We start from the raw sequence: 26,870 nt of genomic DNA, 5'->3' as shown, positions 1-26,870 counted from the left end.
GTCCACTAGGACTCCGAGGTCCCTCTCACAGTTACTACTATTGAGCAAGGTGCCACCTATGCTGTACTTGTGCATTTGGTTTTTCTTGCCTAAATGTAGAACCTTGCTTTTTTCACCATTGAATTTCATTTTGTTAGATAGTGCCCAGTGTTCAAGTCTGTCCAGATCCTTCTGTATCTTAAGCCTGTCTTCTGGAGTGGTATCTTTGTGTCCTTATTGCTAAGACACTGATCTTTCAACACTGAAAAGATAAATGTATGGCCCAATTACTCAGTAGATTGATGACCTGATGTTTCTTGTGACTTATGAATGAGTTACAACCATAGCTTTGATATAGATGACTATATTGAAATATAATTCTCTTTTATGGAAATGTTGAGTAAAATAACTTTTTTATTACTCCAAAATCAGTCAGGATAAGGCTTCTTCACTGAAGATTATGGACTGCAATCTACTACACTGTTTCAGTGAGAGTTGGTTGATAGATGCTTTTCAACTTGTCCCTCAAGGACTAAGAGGCAGTGACTGGCTCAAAGCCACCCAGCTGGTTTCCATGCTGAAGGGAAGGCTAAAACCTGGGGTTTCCCATTCTAATCCAGAACCTAAACCACTACTTTTATTGGTACTCTCTCTTTCCCCCCTCTCCCTCCCCCAATTTTAAGAAGTTTAGGATACAAACATCAGCTTCCGCTCATCCTTAGCCCTAAAATGTATGTGACTTATTTTGGCTGATCTGGTTTTAAGATGATACTTCCTCTCTGCTTACAGCAAAAATTGTGTCATGCAAATGATCAATAATCAACTCAATTATATAATTGAATTAAATCATCATCTCAGCCTGGAAAAATCTGGCATTCATGCCTCCAAAGCTGCAGCTTCTCTTTTTGATACCAGCCCTATAATATACAATGTAGGTATATATACTTAAGTGTATATATATTTAAGAGACAATATATATACAGTATATGTCCTTGATTATGCTAAAAATGCGAATCCTGGGTATACTCATACTTAAAAGAAACAATCAAACACCAGGATGAAATACAAACAAAACTGTTTAATACACTTAGCTTTCGTCGGCTAACCGCCGACATCGTCAGAGTAAAATGCCGGCATTTTGGGAGCTTGCTTATAAGGCCGGCCGTTTTTGCGCTCTACTCATGGAGCAAGTTACCGGTCTACCCTCCCCAATTGGCCGTATTGTTTCTAGCTGTCCCACATCAGCTAGAAACAGACTGATGCGGGACAACTAGAAACAATACAGCCAATTGGGGCGGGTAGACCGGTAACTCGCTCCATGAGTAGAGCCCAAAAATATATATGTCTCTATTCCAGAAATCCCAACTTTATTGGCAAAAAAATTCGCAATGGAGATTCCATAAGCAAAATTGTACTTAAAAAATTGTCCCCTCTAAATCCTTGCTTTTATCAAGTTACTATCAAAACTGCTTTGGGCTAACGTAGTGCCTTAGCTGTGCCAATCACTCTCTCTCAGCCCTACTCATTGCTCGGGGTTTCTGTTGTGAGGAAAATAGGAAGAGGAAAGTGTGTTGGATATGTTCTTTGCATTGAGTTATTTGTAAAAATAATAAAGGTGGGATACAAATAAATAAATGTATGCAAGCTAATTAGATGAATCAAATGATTTGATAGTATGTATTTTAGACTTTTTAATGAAAGGGGTATGAAATGTAACTTTGAAATAGAATATGTGAAATAGAAAAAGAATATTTTATTATGGAGTAAATTATGCACTTAAATCTATGTCTCTCCATCCCACTCACTTGCCTTTGTTAATAAAGGTTGCTAATGGGTTGAAATATGTTTAGTGTAAAAGAAATCTGTATCTTTCTATAGATTTGGTTGTTTGTGTGATGGTGGCAGAAAGAAAGGAAATAAGCTCTTCCATATAAGTGCTGTGAGTAGATGCCCTTGCAGACTTCCTGGTGTTCCCAGTGTCTGCATAGTTAAAACCAGCCTTCAGATGAAACAAAAATGATTCATTAACTGGGCTTTCTACATACTAAAAATCAGATCTCTAAACACTAGATGTGCTGCCATGAGATTAAACAGGTATTGTTGTTTTGAAAAGTATCACATTTGTTAATTGTTACAAACAGCAAATCCATTTAGTTTCCTGTTTGGAATATTTGCAATATTTTTATTGTTCACAATCTTTTTATTTCTCTCTTCCCTCAGCAAAAAGTTGGAAACAAGATGCAATGTAGCATCAACTACTATTATTAATAGCAGAGCAGAGATTTTTCAAAATAGGCAGAATGGGAATTGTATAATTGATAGTAATGATAATGAAGTCCACTTCATAGGCATAATGAAAGTAGCTTCTTCTTCTGTTTTATTTATCATTAGTATTTAGTATTTAGTTAGCAAAAAAATATGATCTAGGCTAAATAATTAACAAAGAAAAGACTTCATATTCTTTTGAGGCTAAGATGTTCCCAATGTAAAATTCTTTTTAATGGTGGGCCTAGAATGGCTAGATTTTTAAGCTTGACTTCTGTTCATCTCTGCCCACTGATGGACTGACCTTTTGTCTGCCATCGTTTGCTGTGCTTCCATCTTCTTTCCCATTACCATATCTATCATTGGAATTTTATGCATCTCTTTGCTGCTATCTGGATTTTTCCAGCCAGTTATGACAGTTCTACTGTGAGACCAAATGGTTTAGGAGAGAAGGAAAGAAGTGAGGTAAATGGCTGTCACTCATAAATCTTTTCCAATACAGAACACAGAACAAATCTTGAGAAAAGCAGTTGCTCTTTGTTCTTCATACCCCTTGTATTTTCCATCTTAAGTCTAACCACATTCAAGTATTACGCAACCTGGTAATGCCCAACAGGTGAGTGGCCAGGGGAAGCTTTGTTTCCTCTGATGATGTCCTTGTAACATTGTTTATGAGCAGGCATCCACCATGTGGATATTGATTGTGAAGTCTTCATGCATCCAAGTGTGTAGGTAGTGACTTCTGCATATTCCTAAGAACTGATAATGCAGAATTAGAAAAGCCAATACACATTGCAGTACAGATTTCATTACCTGTGTCTACCCATTGACTCATGTTTCTCTTTAAATGACATCACGGTGGACAAAATCACTGATGATCATGTTGGGAATTTTGCCCTTTTTGAAATGGATAACTGAACAATGCTTTTGCCTAATAGAATTACAAATTAATATTTTGTTATAGAAACCAGCAAACAAAGAAGTCACAAACTGTAGAAAATGAATGTCTTCAAAGGGCTCCAGAGTTGAAGTCTAGATCCTGGAAGGCTTCTTTGTCCCTGGGAATGATGAAATAGCAGTACAGCTAAGAGGAACAAATCTCATCTAAAATTTCATCATGTGGAACTCACTTTAGGTACAGTAAGCCTCATAGTCTTATTTTGCAGGATATGGATATCAAAGTTACAACAGTCTTATCATAATTAATTAGATCTTCAAGCATCACTTTTTGTAAAGCAATATAAAAATATTAACATATTTTAGTTCGCAAGACTTCTGCAGTGTTTCTCTCTTAACCCAAAGGTGCTTTTTCAAGAGGCAACTGGACTTTCTTGTTTTTCTTTGAAGACATTTCACTTCTCATCCATGAAGCTTCTTCAGCTTTGCCTCTTGGACATCTTTGGGACAACCATGACCTGGATGACTGAGAATCTCCATAAACATTTCTTTCTTAACGTTCTTCAAAATCTCAAAACAGAACTCCAGTTAGAAATTAGACATTTCAGCCAACAACCTCTAGCAAAACAACTTTATATCCTGCTATAATGATCCCCATTCTTCAATTCTTTTTCTTCACTTGACACAATTTTTTGATGAGCAGCAGCAAGTGTTGCAATTAAAATATACATGCCAAACTCCCACCAAAGATGGAGGAAAACATACCTCAACGTCAAATGCAGAACAATAATTTGTGTTAAACGAATTTTGTACAATAAAGTTTCAAATGCTAAGGCAAATTTCTGCAAAGCTGAATGGTTTGCACACGTAACAGTGGAACAGAGCTGGGCTGTTTCTCTCTATGTTTTGTACTTGCGCACAGTTGCTTTAAGCATGCCTCTAATTCAGAATATCACCAAAAGTAGAGATCTTCTGAGCTTTGCTGCTTGCTTCAATATTTATCTAGAGTAGATTTCCAAATGATGTTTTTTTTACTGTAATTCTGAATTGTACACCGTTTGTGGAAGAATGGTTTTAATTACTCCACGTGGTTGCTGTACTGGTTGTCAGACTGGCTAATAAGCAGCTGGCTTTGTGCTCCCACCCACTGGGAGACTGTCAGTCAAAGCTTGTAGCAGTTATATAGCAATGAGAAGCTCAGTTAAGATCCATATGTAGCAAACTGAGACACCTTGCAGAGGTTCTGTATTATATACAGCATTACCAATTTGTCTTAGCCGCAGAAGTTGAACAAAAGAGGGAGAGCAAAACAAGAAGAGGCACATCAAGAACCACCGACGCTTTCAACATCATGAACAGCTCTCTGACTGAACCTCTCCATTATGCAGGGGGCTACCAACCCCAGGACTCCAAGGAATTGAAGGTGATCATCCCGGCTTTCTTGGGGGTGATTTGCCTGGCTGGCTTTGCAGGGAATGTGTGTGTAATTGGAATCTTAGTGTACAATACAAAGAAAGGGAAGCCTTCGGTGATCCATTCTTTGATCTTCAACCTCAGCCTGGCAGATCTGCTCCTCGTTCTTTTTGTCTTGCCCTTCAGGGCCGCGGCTTATTCTCAAGGAGTCTGGTACTTGGGCTGGTTTCTTTGCAAAACCTCTGACTGGTTCCAACAAGCTTGCATGACAGTGAAGAGTCTAACTATTGCTGTGGTCGCCAAGACATGCTTCATGTACGCAAATAATCCGGCAAAACAAGTGAATATTAAATGGCACGCCGTCTGTGCAGTGCTGATGGTTATTTGGCTGGTCGCCTTGGGAATCCCACTACCTTTGTGGTTCTTCAACAACCTGTGGGAGCCAGAGAAAGGCTCATCTTTGTGCATTGTGATCATTCCAGCCCAAGCTCATGAGTTTATGTCAGCCTTTGTCAAATTTTATCCCTTCCTGGTATTTTGTGCCCCTCTCACCTTTGCTTTCTTTTATTTCTGGAGAGCGTACGGGAGATGCCAGAAGAGGGGGACCAAGACTCAAAACCTAAGGAATCAGATTCGATCCAGGTGTTTGACGATGATGCTTCTGAGCGTTACCATTACTTCTGCTGTGATGTGGTTTCCTGATTGGATATCTTGGTTCTGGCTCTGGCACCAGAAGAAGGATGGACCTGCTCCCCCACAAGGTTTCGTGGCCACTACCCAGGTTTTGATGTTTGCCATCTCTTCAGCAAATCCTGTTATCTTTGTACTCATGTCTGAAGAATTCAGAGAGGGTTTTAAAGGTCTATGGAAATGGTTTACACTGAAAAAGCCTCTACCTACTACAGAAGATCTGGAAGAAACAGCAGTTGATAACTTGGAGGGAATCCCGAGCAGTACTCCTTCACCAGAGGCAATGACTCCTAATCAAGAGGAAGAGCCACCCCCTGTCCCTGCTACCTCAGAAGATTTGGAAATAAAGGAGATGCCCGTTTTGCCAGATGTTGAGCAATTCTGGCATGACAGGGAAGCTGTTCCTGATGCCCAAGATAATGATCCCGTTCCTTGGGAACACGATGGACGAGAGATACCAGGTTGTGATCAACCCAAGTGCAATTAGGAAGCTGGAAACCCAATTTAACTAAGTTGGATTCAGACATAGTCATGTTTAGGGTAGATCCACTGAAATCATGGGATGTTCCTTGAATAAGGCTAACTTTAAAAATCTATCAATGTATCTCATTCTAACATGCTTAAATCTGATTGCAACACTAGATTTCTATTACTTAGGTGATGTTGAACTGGCAGTTGTAGCTTGTAGAACAGTTATTTTCATTACTGTACTTAGATTTTGTCTTTTAATGTGTCTTCATTGTCTTCACATTTGTCTTCAATTATTATGTGATGCACTGATGCAGCAGTCATTCTCATTACTCTGCTGTTTAAGATTTTATTATTTTTTTATTTATCATTTAAAAATTTCATTGCACTTCTGATGCTAAGTTTCAAAATATTATTTTTTTAAAAAAAATTGGTTTAATTTGCAAAGTAACATTGCTTACAAGCTGCTCTATGCGATCTAATTATAAAACAAAGGGATTCATGAATGTTTAAACTTTAAACATTTGAACAAAGAATTGCAAAGTAAAAGGTATAATTTGATTTTCAGTAATGAGAATATTCATTATAGTTTTTCTTATCAATACTACAGAAAATGTATATTAAATATGCTGAAAAAAAGATGGATAAAGTTATTATATTAACTGATCACCTTTCCAATTGGTAGTTTTTCTATTGCTGTACCTCAGTAATTGAACTGAATTTATATTTTAATGTTCTAAGAAGTCAATTCCTATGTGCTGCATTAAGATCATTTAGTAACATCAGGTTTGTAGCTGGCAGTATTCTATTAACTTGTATTTTAGTCTTATCAAATAGACAAGGATTTCACATTATGCAATTTAGAAGTTTTTCCAAAGCTGTATCAGTATATTGATCATATACTGTTGGCATTTTCATCTTACTGCTTGTGAAACAAGTTAATTGATGATACTGGTTATTATTCAGATGTGACAAGCTGTGATATGCCCATGTCTTATTATGATGTCCAACAACATGCACACAATATATAACTGTGGAGTCATATAAACACATATAGCAAAATTAATATTCTACTTTTGTTTTCTAAACTGTTTAATGGAATCCCAAAAAATTACAAACTCTTGAGTTGTATATGTTTAATAATTTGGAAAATAATTAAATGAAGAGCAGGCTGTTGCTAAAGACACCAACTCCATCAGCAGTTTAATGATCACTCGCTCTCTTGGTTCATGGTAAACTGAATGTGTGGAGGGTGGCATCTTTGCCCATTTTTAGGATTATCCAGTGTTTATCTATATCAGTACTAAAAATTGTGAGAAAAGGCAGTAGTCTGTAGCATGCAAAAGCAGCATCTGTCCTATTCTCCATCCAGCTATTGAGCTACTCTAGCAGCTTGTTAGTGTGCATGCGGCACTAGCAGCAGTGCATTTGCCACTAAAGCTTTTATTTTATTAGATAAAAGGTTTGGTAAGAACGTGCAAACACACACACACACACATTCACGGAGCACTGGAAAAAATGCACTTTGGCGTCTTCCGTGACATTGCAGATGAAACAGCTCTTGACTCCTGTGCCATTTTTGCCTCACATGAAAGAAAACTGGATTGAACAATATGCCAATTAAGATAACTTCCAGATGCACAGGTAGGTGTGTATGCACATTTATTTCATTTTGGACAAAACCTCCTCCCCCAAAGCTCTTAATATTCTGATTTCATCTGTGTTGGTTATTATTTGTGCAACTTTGTAATCCAAGATGCTAAACTTGAATAACCACATGCTTGTGTTACACTTTGAAATATGTGCAAATACGGTATGTCATGGAAACACAATAACAATTCCTGTCTTCGTTTCTTTTCTATTTTAGAGATATTACCCCATCATGCCTTAATTTAATTTTAATCTGAGCATTAATTGTATTATATAAGTATGTCCCCATTTATATTAGAATTTTGTTGGCCAATAAAAGTATAATTAAGATTACAAGATATTACCTAGTCAGGTGGGTAGATTTTTTAAAAATAAGAAATCTATGGTCAACCAATTGAACTGCAATATAAATCACATAAACATATAGACTCATGTGTAAGCCCTTCCAAGGATAAGCCAATTCTTGAATTTTTAACTAAAACACCATGAAAAATGTACCACCCATGGCTAAACTGACCCCCAATTTTCATGGTACTCTGGGTTAAAAATTTGAGTGTTTGCTTAGCCTTGAGTAGTACTGTGCATAAACAAGGACAAGTCCACTTGCAGATAAGCTGAACAATTTTTTTGTGATTTTGGCACCTAAACTCTTGGTTTATTTCCAGGTTATACGGTATATATATTTAAAATTCTATGAGTATAAATTTGCATTGAGAAGCATCTAAACTGAACAATATTCATAGCTCTACACATACACACCATTTTGAGGTAGTGTATTGTAGAATAAGTGAAAAACAAGGTTATTGCCAGGATTATAGCTCATTAAGAATCAGAAATTGTTGATGCATTGCAAATTAAGTGGTGTTCTAACTGTGAAATTCACAATATAAATATATTCTGATTTATTTCAAATTCAAGACATGTGGTTAAATTAAATTACAATTTTGGACTACTTGAATTTCTTCCTTTGTCCAGGCCCCAAGTTACTTAGAATTAGCACTTTGAACACTGAATTAGTGAAGCTGGTAACAAAACAAAACCGTTATATTCACCAACAAATGAGTTCCTATTGGAACTTTAGATGCTGTTTTATATCAAACATTTTTCAAATATAGTCCCATAGTTTGTAAACTAGGTATTACCATCTTCAGAAACCTGAGTAAACATAGTCTAACCAAAAATACAGTCTAAATATCCTGGAATAAAGACATTGTCCACAAACAACTCTTGTGGTGCTTACCAGATTCCTTTTAGCGAGATGAAGTATCACTCAAAACATGCGGGATTCTTCAACAATAGAAATAAATGAGAATTTATGGTTGGTATTGAATTTCAATCTTCTAACTGACATCCAATTTATTACTGATGTCAGATACAAATTCAGAATCATTAGGATGGGGTGAAGAGGAGAGAGAGCAAAGCAAAAAAAACAAAACAAAAAATTGAGGGTGATTTTATTGAATGATACCCACCATCAAATATGTGGATAATTTCATAAATTATTTTCTGAAGTAATGTGGAACACTATGGAGGGCAAAAAAATTGAAGAAAAACTGCAAACTAAAATTAGAAATACAGTAAAATGCTCAGCAATTTCACTACTATTCCTGCTATTTCCTACTATTCAGGAGGAACTAAAAAAACCAAGAAGCATCTTTCTAAAGTTCATTCTGGTTAGAAAGATGAGAATATTGGTTATTTGTACCAAAAGTTATGAGGATGGCTAGCTAAATCCAAAGGATTACACGCTGCCAACTCAGCACACATACGCACATAAAAAAGAGGTCTCAAGCATTCATAAACTATTTTAAAATGTTCAGAGAGAGACAAAATTAAATAGAAAGCTTTACAGCTATACAATTAGTATTAATATAAGGATTACATGATCTGTAAAGCAAAAATGACTATATACACAGCAGTTTCAAATATAACCGATTTCATCCATTTTTAATGGAATTTCAGGTGATTATATAATTATATCTTTAGAATGTAACACGCAATTACTAGTATGTACAATGCATATATAAAAAGAGTTGGTTTATTGTCGTTCAAATACATAAACTGAACAATCCCAACATTTCAAAATTAAACTATAGAAACACAAGTAACATTCAAAACAGAAACATAGTTTACAAGAAATATCCAGGAAAAAAAATCCATATTCTAATCCAAAGCAGGTAAGAGACATTTTTAATTGTAAATAAAAATGTTTTTGTACAACCATGCTGTCCTGGCAATTTTTCCCCCTTGTGTATTTTCATTTTAGAGCAAAGCATTACCAAACTACCAGGCAAAGCCATTTGATTGTGCCTAACCAGGGGGATTTGGGAGAGCAGGGAATCAAGGCAGGCTTGTTAACTAGGTCAAATGATGTTTATATAATTTGGTCACTGCACTTTTATTTTCCTCTCATGCTGGATCAGACATTAATGAAGTTAATCCTGATTTATGCAGGAAAAGTCACACATGAGTAAAAGATTAGGCCCTATCTTTTCAGGTTCACCAAAGGGCATTATCTCATTATGGTCTTCTGCACTCAATAGATTAATCCTCAGAGTGCATGACTTTGGCTCTCCCGGTAGGACATGTGGGGTATTTTTTACAGTTCTCAACTTCAGGTCATATATCCATCTTCCTATGGCTTTGACATGTAACACTGTCAGGAAGAACACTTCCAAATGCTACCAATATCCAAGCCTTGTACATAGATACTGTATTGTTCTAGGATTGAAAAATCACTGGAAATAGTTGCATGGTTAGAATATTTATCAGTCATGCAACAAAGAGAAAAAGCATAAATAATGCAAATATTCTCTCTGTACAGAGACTGCTTAATGTTCATAAATGTTACTTCCTGGATGGTTTTGCAATAGGTTCATGGTAACGCATATGATTAGATCTGACAGATGGCTCATGCAATTTTCTTGATTTAATCTTTTGCTCAAGAATATTTTTTAAATTATTTTGTCGTTCGCCTTGTAGGTTCTGAAGCTGTAGGAGGTGGAGGGGGACCTCTGCGATCTAAGTCATCAACATAGGATACGATGAGTTTTCGTCTTTCCTCTGGCACACAGTCTAGTACCAGATAACGTTTGTCATTCTGTAATATCTTTTCTATATCTTTCAGGTGTTGGTCAGATTCCTGGATTAACTTTTTGGATCTGCAATTAAGCATAAAGATTATCATTATCATAAAATGACTGGATGTTACATAAATCAACTAGAATTTGGGTAATAATACTCGTGGACGAGTATCCAGTTAACAATTCCACCCACCTAAATAGAGCCAGTTTGGTTATGGCACCAGGCTAGAAACCAGGAAACTCTGCATTCTAGTCCCACTTTAGGCATGAAAGCCAACTGGGCGACTTTGGACCAGTCACTCTCTCTCAGCCCAACTCATCACACAGGGTGGTTGTTGTGGGGAAAAGGGCAGGGGGAAAGAATACTTGGGTATGTTCACTGCCTTGAGTTATTTATAAAAATAATAGCATGAGGATTAAAAAAAAATCTTGCTGACAAAGAAACAATGTCTAGGTTTATCCTCTCACCTAAAATACAGCCTCTTCAGGCCTGAAGTGAAGCAAAGTGTTAAAAGGACAGGACCATTTAAACAAAATGCCCTGTCATTGCCTATGATCTATATACAGGGTCAGGCTTTGGTTTTGAGAACTATAAGGAGGTTTAAAATTAGCACTAATTTAAGCTATAAAATGTAACTAAGAAAACATTTGTCACATTGTAACCAAAACCACCTGTAGGAAACATATTCCCATAACCTAGTAGTAGTCTTAGGTTAATTTTTAGGATCAAATTAATCTCATTAATAATAGGCAGCATTAGGTTGATTTTTCGAATTGTTGATCTCTTAAACTTGGATGAAAGCAAGAGGAAGGAAAATAAGATTTAAAATTCTGTTAATTCAGGTATACAATTTCTCTTGATAAAGTGACCATGTTCTGCCATACCATGTCATAAGATTGCTCTCCAGAAACACACACACACACACACACACACAGGTATATACACATACAGACATATTCCTAAATTTTTATGTGTATATGTATATATATACACAACAAAATTTCCTTGTATGTCAAATAAAATATTCAATTCAATTCAATTTTCAGAAATATCAGTGTTGAATACCATCAAGGTGGTACCCTAACTCATAATCTGGTACATCTATAATTTTTGGAAAAGAGAATAAACCAAAAGTCCGGTTTCCCAAATCTACAATATTAACTAAGTATAATCCCATATTAGTCATTTAAAATAAAAACAATGCAGAATGAATAAAACCATTTGTGTACTGTATCTTATAGCATACCTGTATGTTATAAATTTGGTCTCTTTCAAAAGTGTTCTGAAATCAGCTTTGGCTGTAATATATTTGTCTCTGATATATTCTTCAAACTCCCTTTGCTTTTTCTGCATTTAAAGAAATAGAAATAATCACTAGAAATTTCTGTCAGATGTTGTATTTTCTTCTTGAGGAAAGAACATATAAAGAGGAGGTTGTTATATTTATTTTTAAATTCCAAGACAAAAAGCCAGGGCAAACCAGTATATAAGTTTCTTACTCTGTCACTGGAAGAGAATTTAATACACCTTGGATCTTCTTTAATTATCTTCTTTACTTCTTTCCATGTTGATGTTAAGGTAATCTTTGAAAGAAAAAACAGAAAAATTGCAGGTTTAGTGAATGAAATGAAGTATCTAAATTTTCAGTGTACAGGGCCACCATCTGCAGTTTAGAACAGCTGCATCCCCCACCTACCCGCAATCACAAACCTGTCATACAATCCCAGGAAAAGGCATGCCTCCTTTAAAGAGTTGCAAACAGGCGCTACACTCTTTCCAAGTCCTTTTAGATTTGAGTCTGAACTAGCACATTTCTTAGTCACTGAAAAGGACCCAATTATGATGACACAATAGAATATTCAAATAGTGCAAGATATGAGAACTCCCTATCTGTTATGCGAGGCCAGCTTCCACTGCATGGCTTTTACACACACACACTGTTTTATTACCCAATGTTTCCTTTCTATCTCTCCTCACTCCTTCATTGATGGAAAAGCATAGATGGTTCTGTTTCATTCAGGAAGGAATTTCAGAGGTACTAATGAAGCTCATAGATCCATGCATCAGGTAATTATTATAATATTTTGTTGCATATTGAGCTGAATTTTATTTTACCGTCCAAACCTTTTTAAAAGGATGATAATCTGAGATAATTCATTAACAGTATTTAAAATAAATAAAATGTGAGGCATTTACCTTGGTACTATTTATATTAGTATATGCCACTGCACCTATTGGTAAGTTGTTTTAAGTATAGCGATACATACAGGATCAAATCTATTCCCTCTCTTGCCAGTGATTGGTTCATATATTCCTGAGATCTCCAGCCCTTAAAACACTAAAAGGGAACAAAAAAATGTTTACACAAATCCCTCAACTATCTTTTTCCTATGGTTTAGGTCTAGAAGTAGAAGTGCAGTATAGGCTTGTTCTAATCTTTCAGCAATGGTTTCCAGATTTTGTGAATCTTAAAATAATGGTGAATTGGAAGACACTAATTTCTCTGAAGAATAACATAATTAAGATATAAATATAAATGGAGCTAAGGAACCACAAAATTATGACATTAAAGTCCGGAGAAAATATAAAACCTATTAGCCTTACTGATGAAGTTTCATCTAGAAGTTGCCGGAAATGTTCTTTTTTCTTTTTTGAAAGTGCCTCAATGTGTTCATTAAAAAGTTTTTCCTTCTCTTCTCTTTCCAGAAGGGAGCCAGATTCCCAACGATGATCTTTTCGAAGTGTCCTCCTTGTATCGGACCATGACACATCTGAAGATCGTACCTGGTAGAGGAAAACAAATATTTTATTACTATACGCTGAAAAGTGCTGATACTACCATGTTTTTCCCGAAAATAAGACCTACCCCGAAAATAAGCCCGAGGTTGATTTTTAGGGGTGAGCCTAATATAAGCCCTACCCGAAAATAAGCCTGGGGGATGGGCATGGCCAGCAGAAGCAGCAGTGAGCGTGCAGGGGCTGACAGTGTCCAGCAGCAGCCGTAGCCCGGCGACCCCGTGGAGCAGCACAGGTAAGTCCAGCGGGGAGGCAGGCGATCCGGATGCGTTGCGCACTTTTCGGAGAAATGTCAGAGATTGGAAATTTTGTCTGCATGAAAATGGGCCGGTTAGAAATGGAGGGATTTGCTCCGTTTCCAACCGCCCCATTTTTAAGCAGACGAAGCTTCCATTCTCCGTCATTTCTATGTCCGGGTGAAAAGTGTTTGGGCGCACCATAGACATCCAAACACTTCTCGCCCAGAGGGAGACTGGAAGCTTTGTCTGCTTGAAAACGAGGCGGTTGGAAACAGAGGGATTAGCTTCCAGTCTCTGTCAACAGCAACAGCAGCACTCTGCCGCTGCTTCCCCCTTGGAGCTGCAAGGCAGCTTTGAGGCAGCACCTGACTCCTTTAAGCCAGTGGTGAAGGTGGAGCTTGGGAGGCTGTGATGGGGCGTAGCCTAGCCCAGCACCAAAGCAACAGCAGAATCCCCGCACACCAGCCTCACTGGAACCAGCCTGGTCTGGGCGTTTAGTGTTACCGGTAAATACTGGCAGCGTGCTAGGCTCGCACAGGATTTTGATGCATGTTGGGTGGCTTGGGAGGCAGTGGTGGGGGTGGCCAAGGCGCAGACCAACGGCAGCAGCAACAGCAGAATCCCCCTGGGATGGCGGCCCCACACGCACCTCACATAGCTGGCACGAGAGATGCAGCGCTCACCAGGGCCCGAAGAGCATGGGGCTGCCCCTGCCCCCCCATGCATCACCACCCAGATGCCCTCGCTTCCCCCAAGCATTTCTTTGCTTACCTGATTTCCAGCTCTGTCACATTTCTCTGTCACATTTCTCTGCCGCCGTGTACAGGAAAACGAATTTTGTGGGGGGGGAAAAAAAAGTTCAATCAATCAATTCCAACTTCTCATGAAAAAAAAAAAGATCCCGCTAAGTTGGAATTGATTGAACTATTTTTTTTTTGTCTCACAAACGTCTTCTTTCCTTTCACGTGGCAGTGGAGGAAAGCAACGGAGAAACCCAATGGAGCTGGAAATCAGGTAAGCAAAGAAATGCTTGGGAGAAGCGAGGGCATCTGGGCAGTGGTTGGGCATGTTGTCTAGCTCAGCGGTGGCAGAGAAATACAACGGAGCTGGAAAGCAGGTGCCAGGCAAACCCCCTAAGGGCGCCAGGCACTGAAATGGGCCTGTTGCTCTCCAGCAGCTGCCCAGGCCCGCCAGAGGGAAGGCCAGCATCTACCGGCACTTACAGTAAACGTGGCGGAATTCCGGCTCTGGTGGAAAAGGGGCAGCCAGCATGGGGGCTGATGGCAGGATGCCCACTCACTTCAGCACCCTCCCTCCTGGACCCTCCGGCACTCCACCTGCAGCTTTGGCCCTTGGCTGCTGCCTCCCCACTCTCCTCTTGGGTGGGACTGGCCAGGAAGGCAGGCCCCCAGCATCCCTGGGGCAAAGATCCCCCCCACTCATCTGGAGGAGCGTCAGCCTGGCTGCCCTGCCTCGGTGCCCTTCCCGCCACCCAGCACAGCCATCCCGGGGCTGACCTGGCAAGGGAAGGGCAGGCCCCTGCCTGAACTCTGTCATATGGTGCCTTTACCGTAGTTGGTCCGCCACCATGTTTCGAGGTTGGCCCATTGCCACATGTGCTCGCCACCTATTAAGTAAGACGTCCCCCCAAAATAATCCCGAGTGCTTATTTCTGAGCTCAAAAGAAAATAAAACTGGGTCTTATTTTCGGAGAAACACAGTATATACTAAAGATTTTTTCCCCCCTAGGCTATGTGATTCAGGAATCCATGTTCATACAGTGTTGCCAGCACTTCAAAAATTACTTTCAGTTAGAATTACACAACCAATTTTAAGACAAAGAATCCTCACCATATCAGATAAGAGTGCTTTGAAATTCTGGATAGCCTCTTCTCGTTTGTGCTGTTCTCGTTCTCTATCAATCTCTTTTGTCTGCTCTGAACGAGCTTTTTGAACTTCTCTCTCTCGTTCACGCAAGCTTGCCTCAATTCGTGCTTGTCTTTCCAGTTCTTTTTCTTTTTCAGAGTCTACATTCTGAAATGCAATCCAAAGCACACATACTGCATTTATATTAGCCTAATAAGTAAAAGTACTAACAAAAGTAAATTCAAGGAAAAACCCCCAATATACTTAAAGTATGATCCACAATGACAGAATTTTGATAATATTTGTGTTGCATCTTCTACAGTCTTTTTCTGACTTAAAAAAGAGAAAATATACAAAAAAAGAAAACAGAAAAATAGAAAAAACCCTAATATTAATATACTAAATTGATTCAAATATCAAATATTCATTAATTCATATTATAATACATCAAATTATGCATAAGTGTCTACATATTATATTAGTTACATAAGCTATATAGAGAAATGTGTTAAAAACTGCATCTGGTACAATCAAGCATTTTGAGAATCCAAAATCTAAGAAACCATTTAATCCACCATAATAGCTAAATAATTATAAATTGTCTAATGCATGTAAGAAAGTACTAGGGTTGTAGTTCAGGCTGAGCTAAGTAGAAAATACTGTCATATAGCTGCAATATATTCCTGAAGCCGGCATATGTAAAGCGTCACTTCATCAAAATCAAAACAAATATATGAAAAATGGTATGACAATTGGGAGATAACCAAAAAAGCATTCTCAATCCCAACTGAACATATTGCCTACTTACACTTCAAATCATGAAATGATCTAAAATAAGATTATACAAGAGAACTAAAGTATACATAGTTCAACAAATGATATACCTTAGTATCGGAAATAAATAATAGTTTGAAGAAGCAAGGATTTCCAAATTGGAGAACCCAAATGCCAGAACTCTTATTTCTTTTCTGTTTAAATTATTTTGGCATTGCTTCAAGTATTACAATGACGTATTTTATAATGATTATAACCTTGCAGAATTTATTGCACTGGCTATTCAAACTATAAATTGCAAGTTTCAGAACTTAACTCAAAACGCTTTTTTAGAAAGTATTAGCACATAAATAAATCCTTTGGTCACTATATGAGATTTGGGCAAAGATCTTTCTCTATATATGCCTACAAGTGTTCCTAATTATTGTTTTACCCTTTCAAAATGCATTCTTTCATTTGAGATTGTCATTCTAGCAAAAATAAGATAAAAATACTAGTCTGAGAATACAAACAATGCTTACCACTAATCAACTGAATTTTAAAACAGCATTCCACAAAACAGTACTTCAAATTCTATACCAATTGATCCAAGAATGAAATACTAAGAAAATGGAAACAGTGTTGTCACTGTCACACATACTTTGGCTATTTTTTCAATATACTGTTTAAAAAGATCCTCCCTTTGCGAAGAGCTATCCACAGCTTTGTAGCGAGGGTCAGTCTCTACTTTGTCCTTCACTTTACTCCAGCGAGACTGACTGTCCAAGTGGTGATTAGATAACAGTTCAAAGAAGTCCATTTTAATCTATGATTTTAAACAAAAGACAAAAGAAAAAGAAGAGAAAAAATAGTCACTTTGCTTTCCAAATATTCCAAAATAATAAAAAAGCAACAAACTTACCGCAATGAAAAAATAGTTTAATTAGAAGCTGAGTACTGTCATTAGAATTTTAAGGAACAGTAGTAATGACTATGTTTACATGTATGTCAGAGAACTGCTTCAATACTAGAAGATGTCTTGACAAGTTTATACTATGCTGGTATACCCTACTATTCTGCTTTAGCAGTGGTACCATAAGTGCACAACCAAATTAGGCTGTGAAGATAGGCCAATCTATAGAATTACTAAAATAGGCCATATATGTGCATGATAGGAATGAATACATGCAGCAACTTTCCGCAATCTGGTAATCATTTGGATAGGTGGAATTAGAACTTTCACAATTTTCTAGTCACTGCTGAGAATTGCAAGAGTTTAACTATAATTTGGGTAGCTGTATTTACTATAAAAAAATAACTGGACTAATCTGGAAGGTGCATATATTGGGGAAGGCTGATATAAATAAATCATGTAATGAAAATTCATAGTTAAGTATTATTGTGCATTTTTCCTCTTTAAGGAAATACATGGAATGCTGCCTGTCCACACTTGTACTGAGTTCCTGGAATACATCCATGTGCAAACTGTACTTCTGAATACTGTTATCATTATTTCACAGAAGCAATATTTGATGGGATATATTCCCTTGGTTTATTAGTACATTTTTAAATACTGCATTCACCGAGTTTCTGGTTTAGGAGTAAAGCATCAACATTTACATAAGTACAATAAAATGAATAAATTAATCTTTCGTGGACATTAGGGATAATAGAAGCTGAAGATTTAGTTTAAAAATATGTTCAAAGGTTACAGTTAAATTTCACTGAACTTTATAAGACAATATGCTGCTATCTGATTGAAGATTAAATTAAAACAAAGAACATAGGTATATTTCCATTTTATTAGAATTTGATAGATTAATCATGGATTTGCTTTAATATGGATTTGCCATAATTTTGAAAGAAAATATGGGCAAATTCTTTAGTTGGTAAATAACTAGAAATCAGTAGATACATAGCAAAATTCAGCCTATTCTGATGTGTTTCATAAAATAATTATTTTGTAAACAAATGTAGGCTTTCTTCTTTCCTATCCCATACTCTAAGAATTCAAAGGATTTTCTTCAACAGAGGTTCTTGCAAAATCTTGGGGTCTGTATATGTGTGTATGTATATATGTATTTCTCCATCTATAAACACATGTGTACACACACAAGACACATAATGGATGCTTGTGATACATCCACCATTAACTCAGCTTTGTATTATAATCTATCTAAATCAAGGAGTTATGGGTGCAGGAATTTTAACGGCAGTAGAGCAATGAATTCTTTTAGTGCATTGCAACTTATATAGTACAGTTGCTAAATCACATGAATAGCTTATTCACACTTAATAAAAACTATGATCCATGGAACAGAGCTTTTTATCTTGTTAATTAGCAATGGTCATCTTTCAGAACATTCACACATTTTTTGGTACAAGAGAGAAAGGTTTTTATTCTAGCTTCTACATTCAATGAACTAGATTGTTCATTTCTAAGTCTCCCATACATCCAGAATTATACAGGGATATAATGATAATGGTAAACTCTATTTTTAATGTGTTGTAATAACTTTTCTCACTGTAGCGTCCTTTAGATTTACTGGGCTTTAACTTTCATTTTCTCAACCATGCTGACTAGGAATGCTGAAATTGTAGTCTAGTACATTCAGAGGTACAAAGCTGGAAAAAGGTGCATTAAGAAAACCAAATCTTGTGCGCTTATTATTACTGCTTGATGCACCTTTACTGGTCAATTAAAACTTGCATTTGTGATTCCTTTTATCATTAGTTATAATGTCTACATAAAGGGCATAATACTAATATTCTGCTGATATTCCTCAAGATTGACATTTGGTTATTAGCATAGTATCCTCACATACAAGTACATCAATGAATTTTTTGCAGTAGAAAATCAAATTAAAGAAGAAAATAATGTATACAGCAATTTGGTAATCGTCCATCAATTGCAGAAGTATACAATACAATTAAGAAGATTTACAACATCCTTATTTTTTTTTAATGTGACTTGGGTCCAGAGATATCTTGCTTTTTCATTCATGAGAGGCAACCTTATTTACTGTTCTTGATTTCACTGTCCTACTATAACATTGGGAGTCTATCACACAGAATTGGAAAGGATCCCTTGATCCTCAGGCTGAGTTTTTAGATAGAGGACACAGTGCTATAGTGGGAGGGAGAGACCAGAAAAGTGTTGTATCAGCAAAGTTCCACTTTTCTCTCTCTGGATCCAACACAATTATCTATTACTTCAAAGATGAATTTAAACACATAAGTAGTATTGAAATATAAAGCTTTCTAAGCCAGATGTAAGAAAATTATAGTTCAGTCCTATCTTTAAAATAAGGATAATTGAACAGGCACACTGATGAATAAATGCTACTTCTCTTATTTCTTTTTGTATCAGTTCTTGAGTTTAATATACTATGTCGGTAGTCAAGTCAAAATAAAATTGGGAGATCGTTTTAGAAAGACTCGAAATATTACAACTATATATAAATCTTGTCCATCATTCACCCAACGCCTATTCCTGTTTCAATAGAAACAAAAGCTCTCATCTCCTATCCTGAAAACCAGCATATGTTATTTTTATGGCAACCACCCCAAAAGAGGGAGTAAAAGGGTCAAAAGCAGCTGCAGTACTCATATCTAATAAAGGAAATAAATTCTGACAAGTAATATTTTAATTTAGGTATCATTGTTGAGAACTGACAAAATTTTTAGTTTTGTGCAGGAGATGTTATTCAAAAGCTGTTCAACTTTTAAGATTAAAGGAAGAACAAAGCAGAAATCACAGAGCTATACACTTTCCTGCTTGGGGAAGAGAAAAGAAGTGTTTCAAATCAAAAGGATAGCATAATTGTGTGGGTATAATAATGAAGAGGCTGGTGCAATCTTTGCTTTCACCACTGTAAATCCTAATGTTTGTTGAAAAGACAAAGATGTTTCTAGGATATGTGGTGAGCACTTCATTGCTGCCCCTCCCCCCACCTAAGCAACCTGCAGGTCTTCTTTCATATTATCCAAACCCTATGGTTAAGCAACAGAAGCTTTCAATGGAACATCTTCAATCTATTTCAACATAAAAATCTGACTGCATCTTTGGCTATTTTCTTTCACTTTTAATTATTTTCTTTCATTTGAAGATTATCTAGGAAACAAAATTGGAAAATACTGATAAGCAATTAATCAAAGTGTGCTATTTCCAATCCTTACTTGAAAGGGTTCATGGAGAAATCATGCAATAAAACTCTTTTCTGATAAACTGGCTGAGAAAGCTTCACAACATTGTGGGGCACATTTCTTGTTAACATTTAGCTATTCTTTGTAAAATAAGAAAAGCAAGGCAGAAAATACTGTGTGTATTTAGAAGGACTTTTTTTTTTTTGGCAGTTTACACATTCTGGGTACAACTCTCATCACTTCACAAGGAAATAAACTGAAAAAAATGTAAAGTACCGGAACTGCGGGAGGCTAAAGTCACCACACAGAGATACCAATTCTTTCCTCACTAGGGAATCCCATAATACTTTGCGTGTCAGTGATTGACAGCTGTCAGACTGAACTGATTGACAGGCCGCACAGCACAAAACTGTAAAATCTATCCACTTGTTACAAAACAGAATACATAAAATGGTTACAAGAGGTTTTGGGAGAAAAGAAATAATTAGTTTCAAATACAAAGATAAATGCAATATTTAACACAAAATATTACTGATGTTGTTCATGCAATATTAAAGAATTTATTGATGATTATGGCTAAGATGCAACAATAATTTTTCAACCATAACTATGAATAAAACAAACAGTAGTTTATGTTGAAGTTTCAGATTTCACATATTCACTTCTAGATAGCTGATGACTGATGTTGTATGAAGACTAATTGCTACATCTAGCATTAGTCAAAGGACTTATAACTGGGCATTCCTGTTTTCCTGCTTTCCACCCACCTGAAGGTCTCTATGTTTTCCCTCCATACACGAGAGGGCTCCCCAACTTTTCAGATCAGAGTGAGGGGAGTGCAAGAGGAAAAGAGAATCCATTGGTACTATATATATCAACACTAAAGTAAATCGTGACTAAGTTCAATAGGTCTTATTCCTAGATAAGTGGGTATATGGATAAGAACAGCAATGCATCAGGAAATTTTCCATTTGACTCTCTTATCTCCCACAAATTAAACCAAGAAGCCTTAAACTAGTCATTCTTATCCTGAGTTCCTTATTTGCAATATGTTAACAACAATACTTACATATCCACTTTATAAGAGTGAACTGCAGTATGATGTACAGAGCACTTCTGAACAATAGGCACAGCAGGAATAATAATTACAGTAATAGCAGCAAATAAAGGGAATGAATTACAACTTACTATGAAATTTATTTAAGATCTATGAGAAAATTATCTTATTTTTTTAAAAAAGTTGAAAACAGAATATGGGTCATTTTAATTTACGAAATGTTTATGAATGACAGTTTTTGCATGATATATCACATGTCTTTTTATTAACAAGAACTTACATTAATTTCAATTAAAGTTTAGGTTAGATATGTTTTTTCCTTCATTCACTCAGTTAGCTGGGATACTAAAGAAAGCTTCTACACATTTTAATGTTAATACCGTTGAAAACATTCATGCAACTGCCTTCCCCAGTGATAGGCACTTTGTCTCTTGAAGTGACAGTGCAGACAAATGACATTTGGAATTCATTAATTTTTGATAGGTGACCTTTAATTTTGATAACTAGCCAAACTAAAACACATTTAGCTGAAGATTTTGAAAAACCTAACAATAAAACATTAGCATTTAGACAGAATGCCATTTAAAATCTGCCCACAAGGAGGTCTCAGAATCTTATACACAGAACTAAAGATTTGGTTAGCAACGGTTTGATTAGAGTTTTCCAGCAATTTAAAACTAAGTTCTAGATTCTGGAAGAAGGGGGCAAATTCTTCTAGAAAATGATGTTCTTCTGAGTTTAGATACAAAATTATGTGGCCAAAAGGCAGAGGAAAATAGTGGGAATGGGACTTCCAGCAATAGGAGCCTGGAAGCCTAACATGAGTCCCTCTGCCTCTCATTCATACTGTTTTTATGGTCTTCATATGAAAATCTTACCTTCTCTCCTCTGGTCTTCGAATCTTCTTTTTCCTTCTTTCTTGCTGCTGTGATAAATTCATTAAACAAGGCCTCTCGGTCTTTCATTTTTTCAATTGCTTTGAAACGTGAATCTTTAGCATGCTTGGCTGCAAATTCACTAAAAGTAGTTCTGTAAAAAATGGTAAGTGTACTGATTTGGCAGAGCTTTCTTAACTGTAAAAAGTATTCTAAACACATCTTTGTATTCTGCTACAAAGTGTGTGCTAAACACTATTACATAATTATCTTCTCTTCAGGTATATGTCCAAGAAGTAAAATATTTATTTTCATGAAAAAAGGCAGCCTTTTTGATTTCATCAAAAATCTGCAAGGGCAGCCTTGCAGATTTTTGATTTATAAAGAGTATACATGTAGAATAAAATTTCCAGCAACTGCACAATCCTTGTTGAATGGAAATTCCTTATTCACCGGTCCTGAAATTCAAGGTTATGAATTAAAAAATTAACAGTACTCATTTGCCATCCAATTGTACCAGGTGTGAAATTAATAGCAGTATCTGCCAAGCTTCACACTTTTTCTTCTTGTAGTTTTGCTACAAGATATTCTCACCTTCAGGGCCAGATTCCAAATTTCAGACGTGCAGTAGATATAATACTGCCACTTACCTTAAAAAAAAAACCATTATTGTGCTTTTTCCAAGATCTGATGCTAATCTGACCCCGAGATTACGTGAGACATTATAATCCTATGAATGTTTTCATCACAGCATGGAAATAATTAGACTTGGGAAATCCCGCCTACTGTTGCTGTAGGGTAAATTAAAACAAGAGAAGAATTTGGTAGCTTATTCTATTATTTAGAAGTGAACTTAAGCCAATGCTAAAGAAAATGACCTGCAAAGCCAAGTCTGGGCATAAATTTGTAAGTATAGAAAATATAGAGATGACTTTCAAGGAATGCAAGTGTCCAAAGGGACATCATTGTTACCTTGAACTAAAAGGGATAAAAAAGCTAATGACAAGACATGCAGAAGTTATCTTGCTTATTTACTGATGATCAAAACCAAACAATAAGTATATAGTAATAGATTTGATGCAGACTACTTGCAGTGAAATTCTCCTACTGGAAGAAGTTAACATTTCCTTATTTTTCCTCTTTCCAGCAGCAATCCCTCTTTGATTTGGGCCATTCCATCAAGGAAAGAAGGCTTTTTATTCACAAAAGGACAAACCAGAGCTAATTTTATGATTTCTACACCCTTTGAAATATAAAAGGCAATTTGCAATTACTGAGATTAAATTATGAAAAAGGCTACTCCAAATATTAAACTATAAAATTTTTTACAATTTTATTGTATTCCAAAACTTCAATATAAATATATGCTTATTTATTCAAAATTCAGTTCGTCTGTGTCAGTGGAGCTTAATCCCAATTAACTGTATTAAGGATCAGAAGTCTAATCAAAGAGGTCTTTGTGGATAGTAAGTAAATTCAAGCAAAATAAACGCAGCAACTGAAGATAAGCCAGTAGACAGCACAGAACTGAGAGTTAATGCAAACTAATTCCTAACTAGTTTAGGTAAAATAAAATTGAACAGTTCTCTAAAAAAGTAATAATTACATACAGTCTAACAATGTATTAAAGGTATCCTGTGTGCAATATGACTTGCACTTGGACATTAACAGTAAAAGACTATAGCCTAGAAACCCACTTGGACATTAACAGTAAAAGACTATAGCTAAGTAACTGAATGCCCACATAAGTCTTTCCCTTTGTTGACAATGGGATGGCAAAAGGATCCAGGAATGTAGTTTGTTGAAGTAGGTCAAATCAATTTTTAAAAAAATACTGTGAGGTATCACTAGCAGTTCCTATAAGATATTCAGTATTAATACTAAAAAAGGAGGGGGGGGGAGAAATCTTCCATTACATCATATATTTTCTATATTAGGATTGTCAATGGTTAGCTAAAATTAGGAAATATTATAGTATTAAACATATGGGTTTACTAGAGTTAGTAAATTTATCCTCATAAAATAGTCTGGATTCCTCCATTTTCTGAAATAGTCAACATGTATTAAGAGTTCAGGTTACAATTAAAACTGGATAGCTGATAAAAGGGAGGGAGGGAGGGAGGGAGGGAGAGAGGGGGGGGGCACTTACCTAGGATTAATCTTTGCTTCTTCCATCATTTTCTTGAAATCTTCTTTGGCCTGCATTATTTTATTTTTCTTTTCTTTGCGTTCTTCTTCTGCCCTGGTTTTTACATACTGATCAAATACCTGAATAAATAGCAAATATAATTTGGAGCATTGTTGCAAGAAAAAAAAAAGCAAAGATTAGGATTATTTACTTGTGATGATGTGACAATATACCAAAGAATATAAAGGGACAGTGCAGTGAATCTCAAACTCATTGAAATGAGTATCTTTCAATAGCAACTTTTACACCGACTCAGTTTTACTGTATTCTTTAGTGCTAGAAATTATAGTAACAGAAAGAAACAGACTTAAACAGCTAGAAATGTGAATAGATGTTTGCTTTCAATAAGAAGAATGCATGTAAGTTTAAGTGTTAAGGAAATTTTCCAAAGGCAACAGATCCCAAAGTTAGATGGGTGCGCTTAGAAGCAAATGTTCCTTCCTTTTCTACTATCTGCAAATGTTAAAGAGAGATCACGGGGCTGACCCATGCAGCACTGGAGACCAACATGGAAGCAGACAATCTAAAAATTGGACAGAAGCCATTTCTTCTGTAATGCAATAAATAATGGTAATTGAATACATTTATTCAAAACAAATACCAGGCATCCTTAGCAAGCTTGCACAACTGCTTCAAATACTGTCTATAGTTATTTCTGCAAAGACAACACCCCACTGGACCTGACAGTGAAAAGAATATGCTCTTGATGCACATTCATATGAAGAACCTTCAAAACAGTTGTTTGCTTTCTGCGAAGGGCACAGCTTTGATACTTTGAGAGATGCTCCTTTTGGGTTAATGCACTTGTGAAGCATCTATTTTTCTAGCTTTGCACAGCCCTAAGAGATATTATTGTTATTATTATTATAGTAATGAATAGTTTGGGTAAGATGAAATTACATCTAAGATAGAACAGATGATTTGGCACAAAAGATGGTATGAAACCATCTTGAATCCAAGGTACCTCTAATAACTTTTAAAGTGTATATGTGTGTGCGCGTGTGTGCATGTGCGTGTACTGCTTTCAATAGTTACAAACAAGAAATAATTTATTTCAGATAAATTGTACCAAACTGATACCTATAGAAATAAATCACAACACCAAACAAAAAAGATGCCGAATTACTGTAGTTAGATGCAAAAGTTTATAACTTTCCTCCTGTGGAAAGTTCTGCCTCTAACTACAGTAACTCGTCATCTTTTTTGTTTGGTGTTGTGATTTATTTCTTTCTTGTTTGTAACTATTCAAAGCAGTACATATATAATTTGCTTAAGAATGAAGCTTCTATTTCTCAATAGAAAATACTGTTTTACTTTATAGATTTTATTCCTTCCTCTACATAATTTAAATTTCGGTCATTTAAAACCTTCCAGATATTAACGAAAGAAATCCAATTGAAGAAGAATAAAAAAACTGTAAAGAGCCTGAAAAGTTCTCAAACATTTCAACCTTTAAAAACACTGTTTTTGTACTTTATTATATGAATATAATACATAATTTATTTAAAAGACCTTTTCTTTTACCTGTTTCCTTTCCTTGGGGTTAAGAAGGAGGTACCGGGGATCAAAAACAATTTTGTGTAGCTCTTTTTCCCATGTAGAGAAAGCAGAAACCTTTAAGAAATAAAGTGGGGAAAGTAATGATTTTGCAGGCAATTAAAGTCAGGCAAATAGATACAAATTGTGCAATTTTGCTTGAAATCTACAGGGCTTCTATTAGAAAGAAGCTATAACCAAAATCTTTACAGCAGTTTCATCACTAATAGATGATGAACTGCAGGAAGTCAGCAGGGCAAATTTCCACACTAATTGGCTCTGAAAACTTCTACATAATTACAAAGAACTAACACATATCTAATTACTCATTAAAATGACCACTACTGTGTGACATTTAAAAACTGCTATATCAAAAGAAAGCCTTGAAGTTCTGTTCTTACTTTCTTTGCTTTCTTAGGTCTCTGCAGAATGATCAGAAATTCCACTTTCTCCCCATAAATTGAAGTACTATGCATATAATCAACTCTGTAGCATGTAAAAGGGAAGATTCTGAAATGCTTAATAAATTATATTCTGACATTTCACAGAAAGTGCACCAAAACCAGAAGTTTCCTTACAAATATGCTCAGTTGCTTAATCAAAAGTGCATGTAAATCTTTAAAAAATGAAAATTTTATTTATTCCCTAACTGCAAACACTATTCATTAATCAAGCAGTACTAAATGTTTTGACAACAATGGTAGGGATAGATATGAATAAGACATTAAATAATTACCTCAGTACAGCAATATTAATATAATTATTATTATTTTTATTATTATTATTTATTACATTTATACCCCGCCCTTCTCCTGGTGGACTCAGGGCGGCTTACAGCCAGTTTAAAACAAAACAATCAATACAATATACAAAATTTAAAATGTAGTTAAAAAGAAATATTAATATGGGCCTTTTCTTCCTTTTTTAAAAGTTATTTAAAAACCAAATTTAAAATACCCCTTAGGCCA

General features: G+C 35.9%; 2 protein-coding genes across 2 annotated transcripts in view; one reads left to right on the top strand and one right to left on the bottom strand.

Annotated features, from left to right (window-relative positions):
* The first annotated feature begins 4,492 nt into the window (after positions 1-4,492).
* On the top strand, positions 4,493-5,731 carry GPR151 (G protein-coupled receptor 151). Its single transcript, XM_015820956.1, has one exon. The coding sequence runs from the start codon at positions 4,493-4,495 to the stop codon at positions 5,729-5,731; it is 1,239 nt and encodes a 412-aa protein (XP_015676442.1).
* A 3,655-nt stretch (positions 5,732-9,386) lies between these two features.
* Positions 9,387-26,870, bottom strand: part of TCERG1 (transcription elongation regulator 1) — a 45,370-nt gene continuing 27,886 nt past the window's right edge. The window contains exons 13-21 of the mRNA XM_015821033.1: positions 25,891-25,980; positions 24,328-24,446; positions 22,182-22,332; positions 16,762-16,926; positions 15,333-15,515; positions 13,051-13,230; positions 11,946-12,029; positions 11,693-11,793; positions 9,387-10,523 (exon numbers count right to left, since the gene is read on the bottom strand). Coding sequence (XP_015676519.1) covers positions 10,322-10,523; positions 11,693-11,793; positions 11,946-12,029; positions 13,051-13,230; positions 15,333-15,515; positions 16,762-16,926; positions 22,182-22,332; positions 24,328-24,446; positions 25,891-25,980 — 1,275 coding nt within the window. The 3' untranslated portion in view covers positions 9,387-10,321. The remainder of the gene's footprint in view (positions 10,524-11,692; positions 11,794-11,945; positions 12,030-13,050; positions 13,231-15,332; positions 15,516-16,761; positions 16,927-22,181; positions 22,333-24,327; positions 24,447-25,890; positions 25,981-26,870) is intronic.

The sequence above is a fragment of the Protobothrops mucrosquamatus genome, unplaced genomic scaffold (assembly GCF_001527695.2).
Source record: "Protobothrops mucrosquamatus isolate PMUCROS unplaced genomic scaffold, P.Mucros_1.0 scaffold_159, whole genome shotgun sequence".
NCBI lineage: Eukaryota > Metazoa > Chordata > Lepidosauria > Squamata > Viperidae > Protobothrops > Protobothrops mucrosquamatus.
This window is presented reverse-complemented; position numbering and strand designations above follow the sequence as displayed.

Bases quoted from the DNA above. Each gene is read 5' to 3' on its own strand.
- GPR151 (XM_015820956.1), top strand. From the start codon at position 4,493: ATGAACAGCTCTCTGACTGAACCTCTCCATTATGCAGGGGGCTACCAA.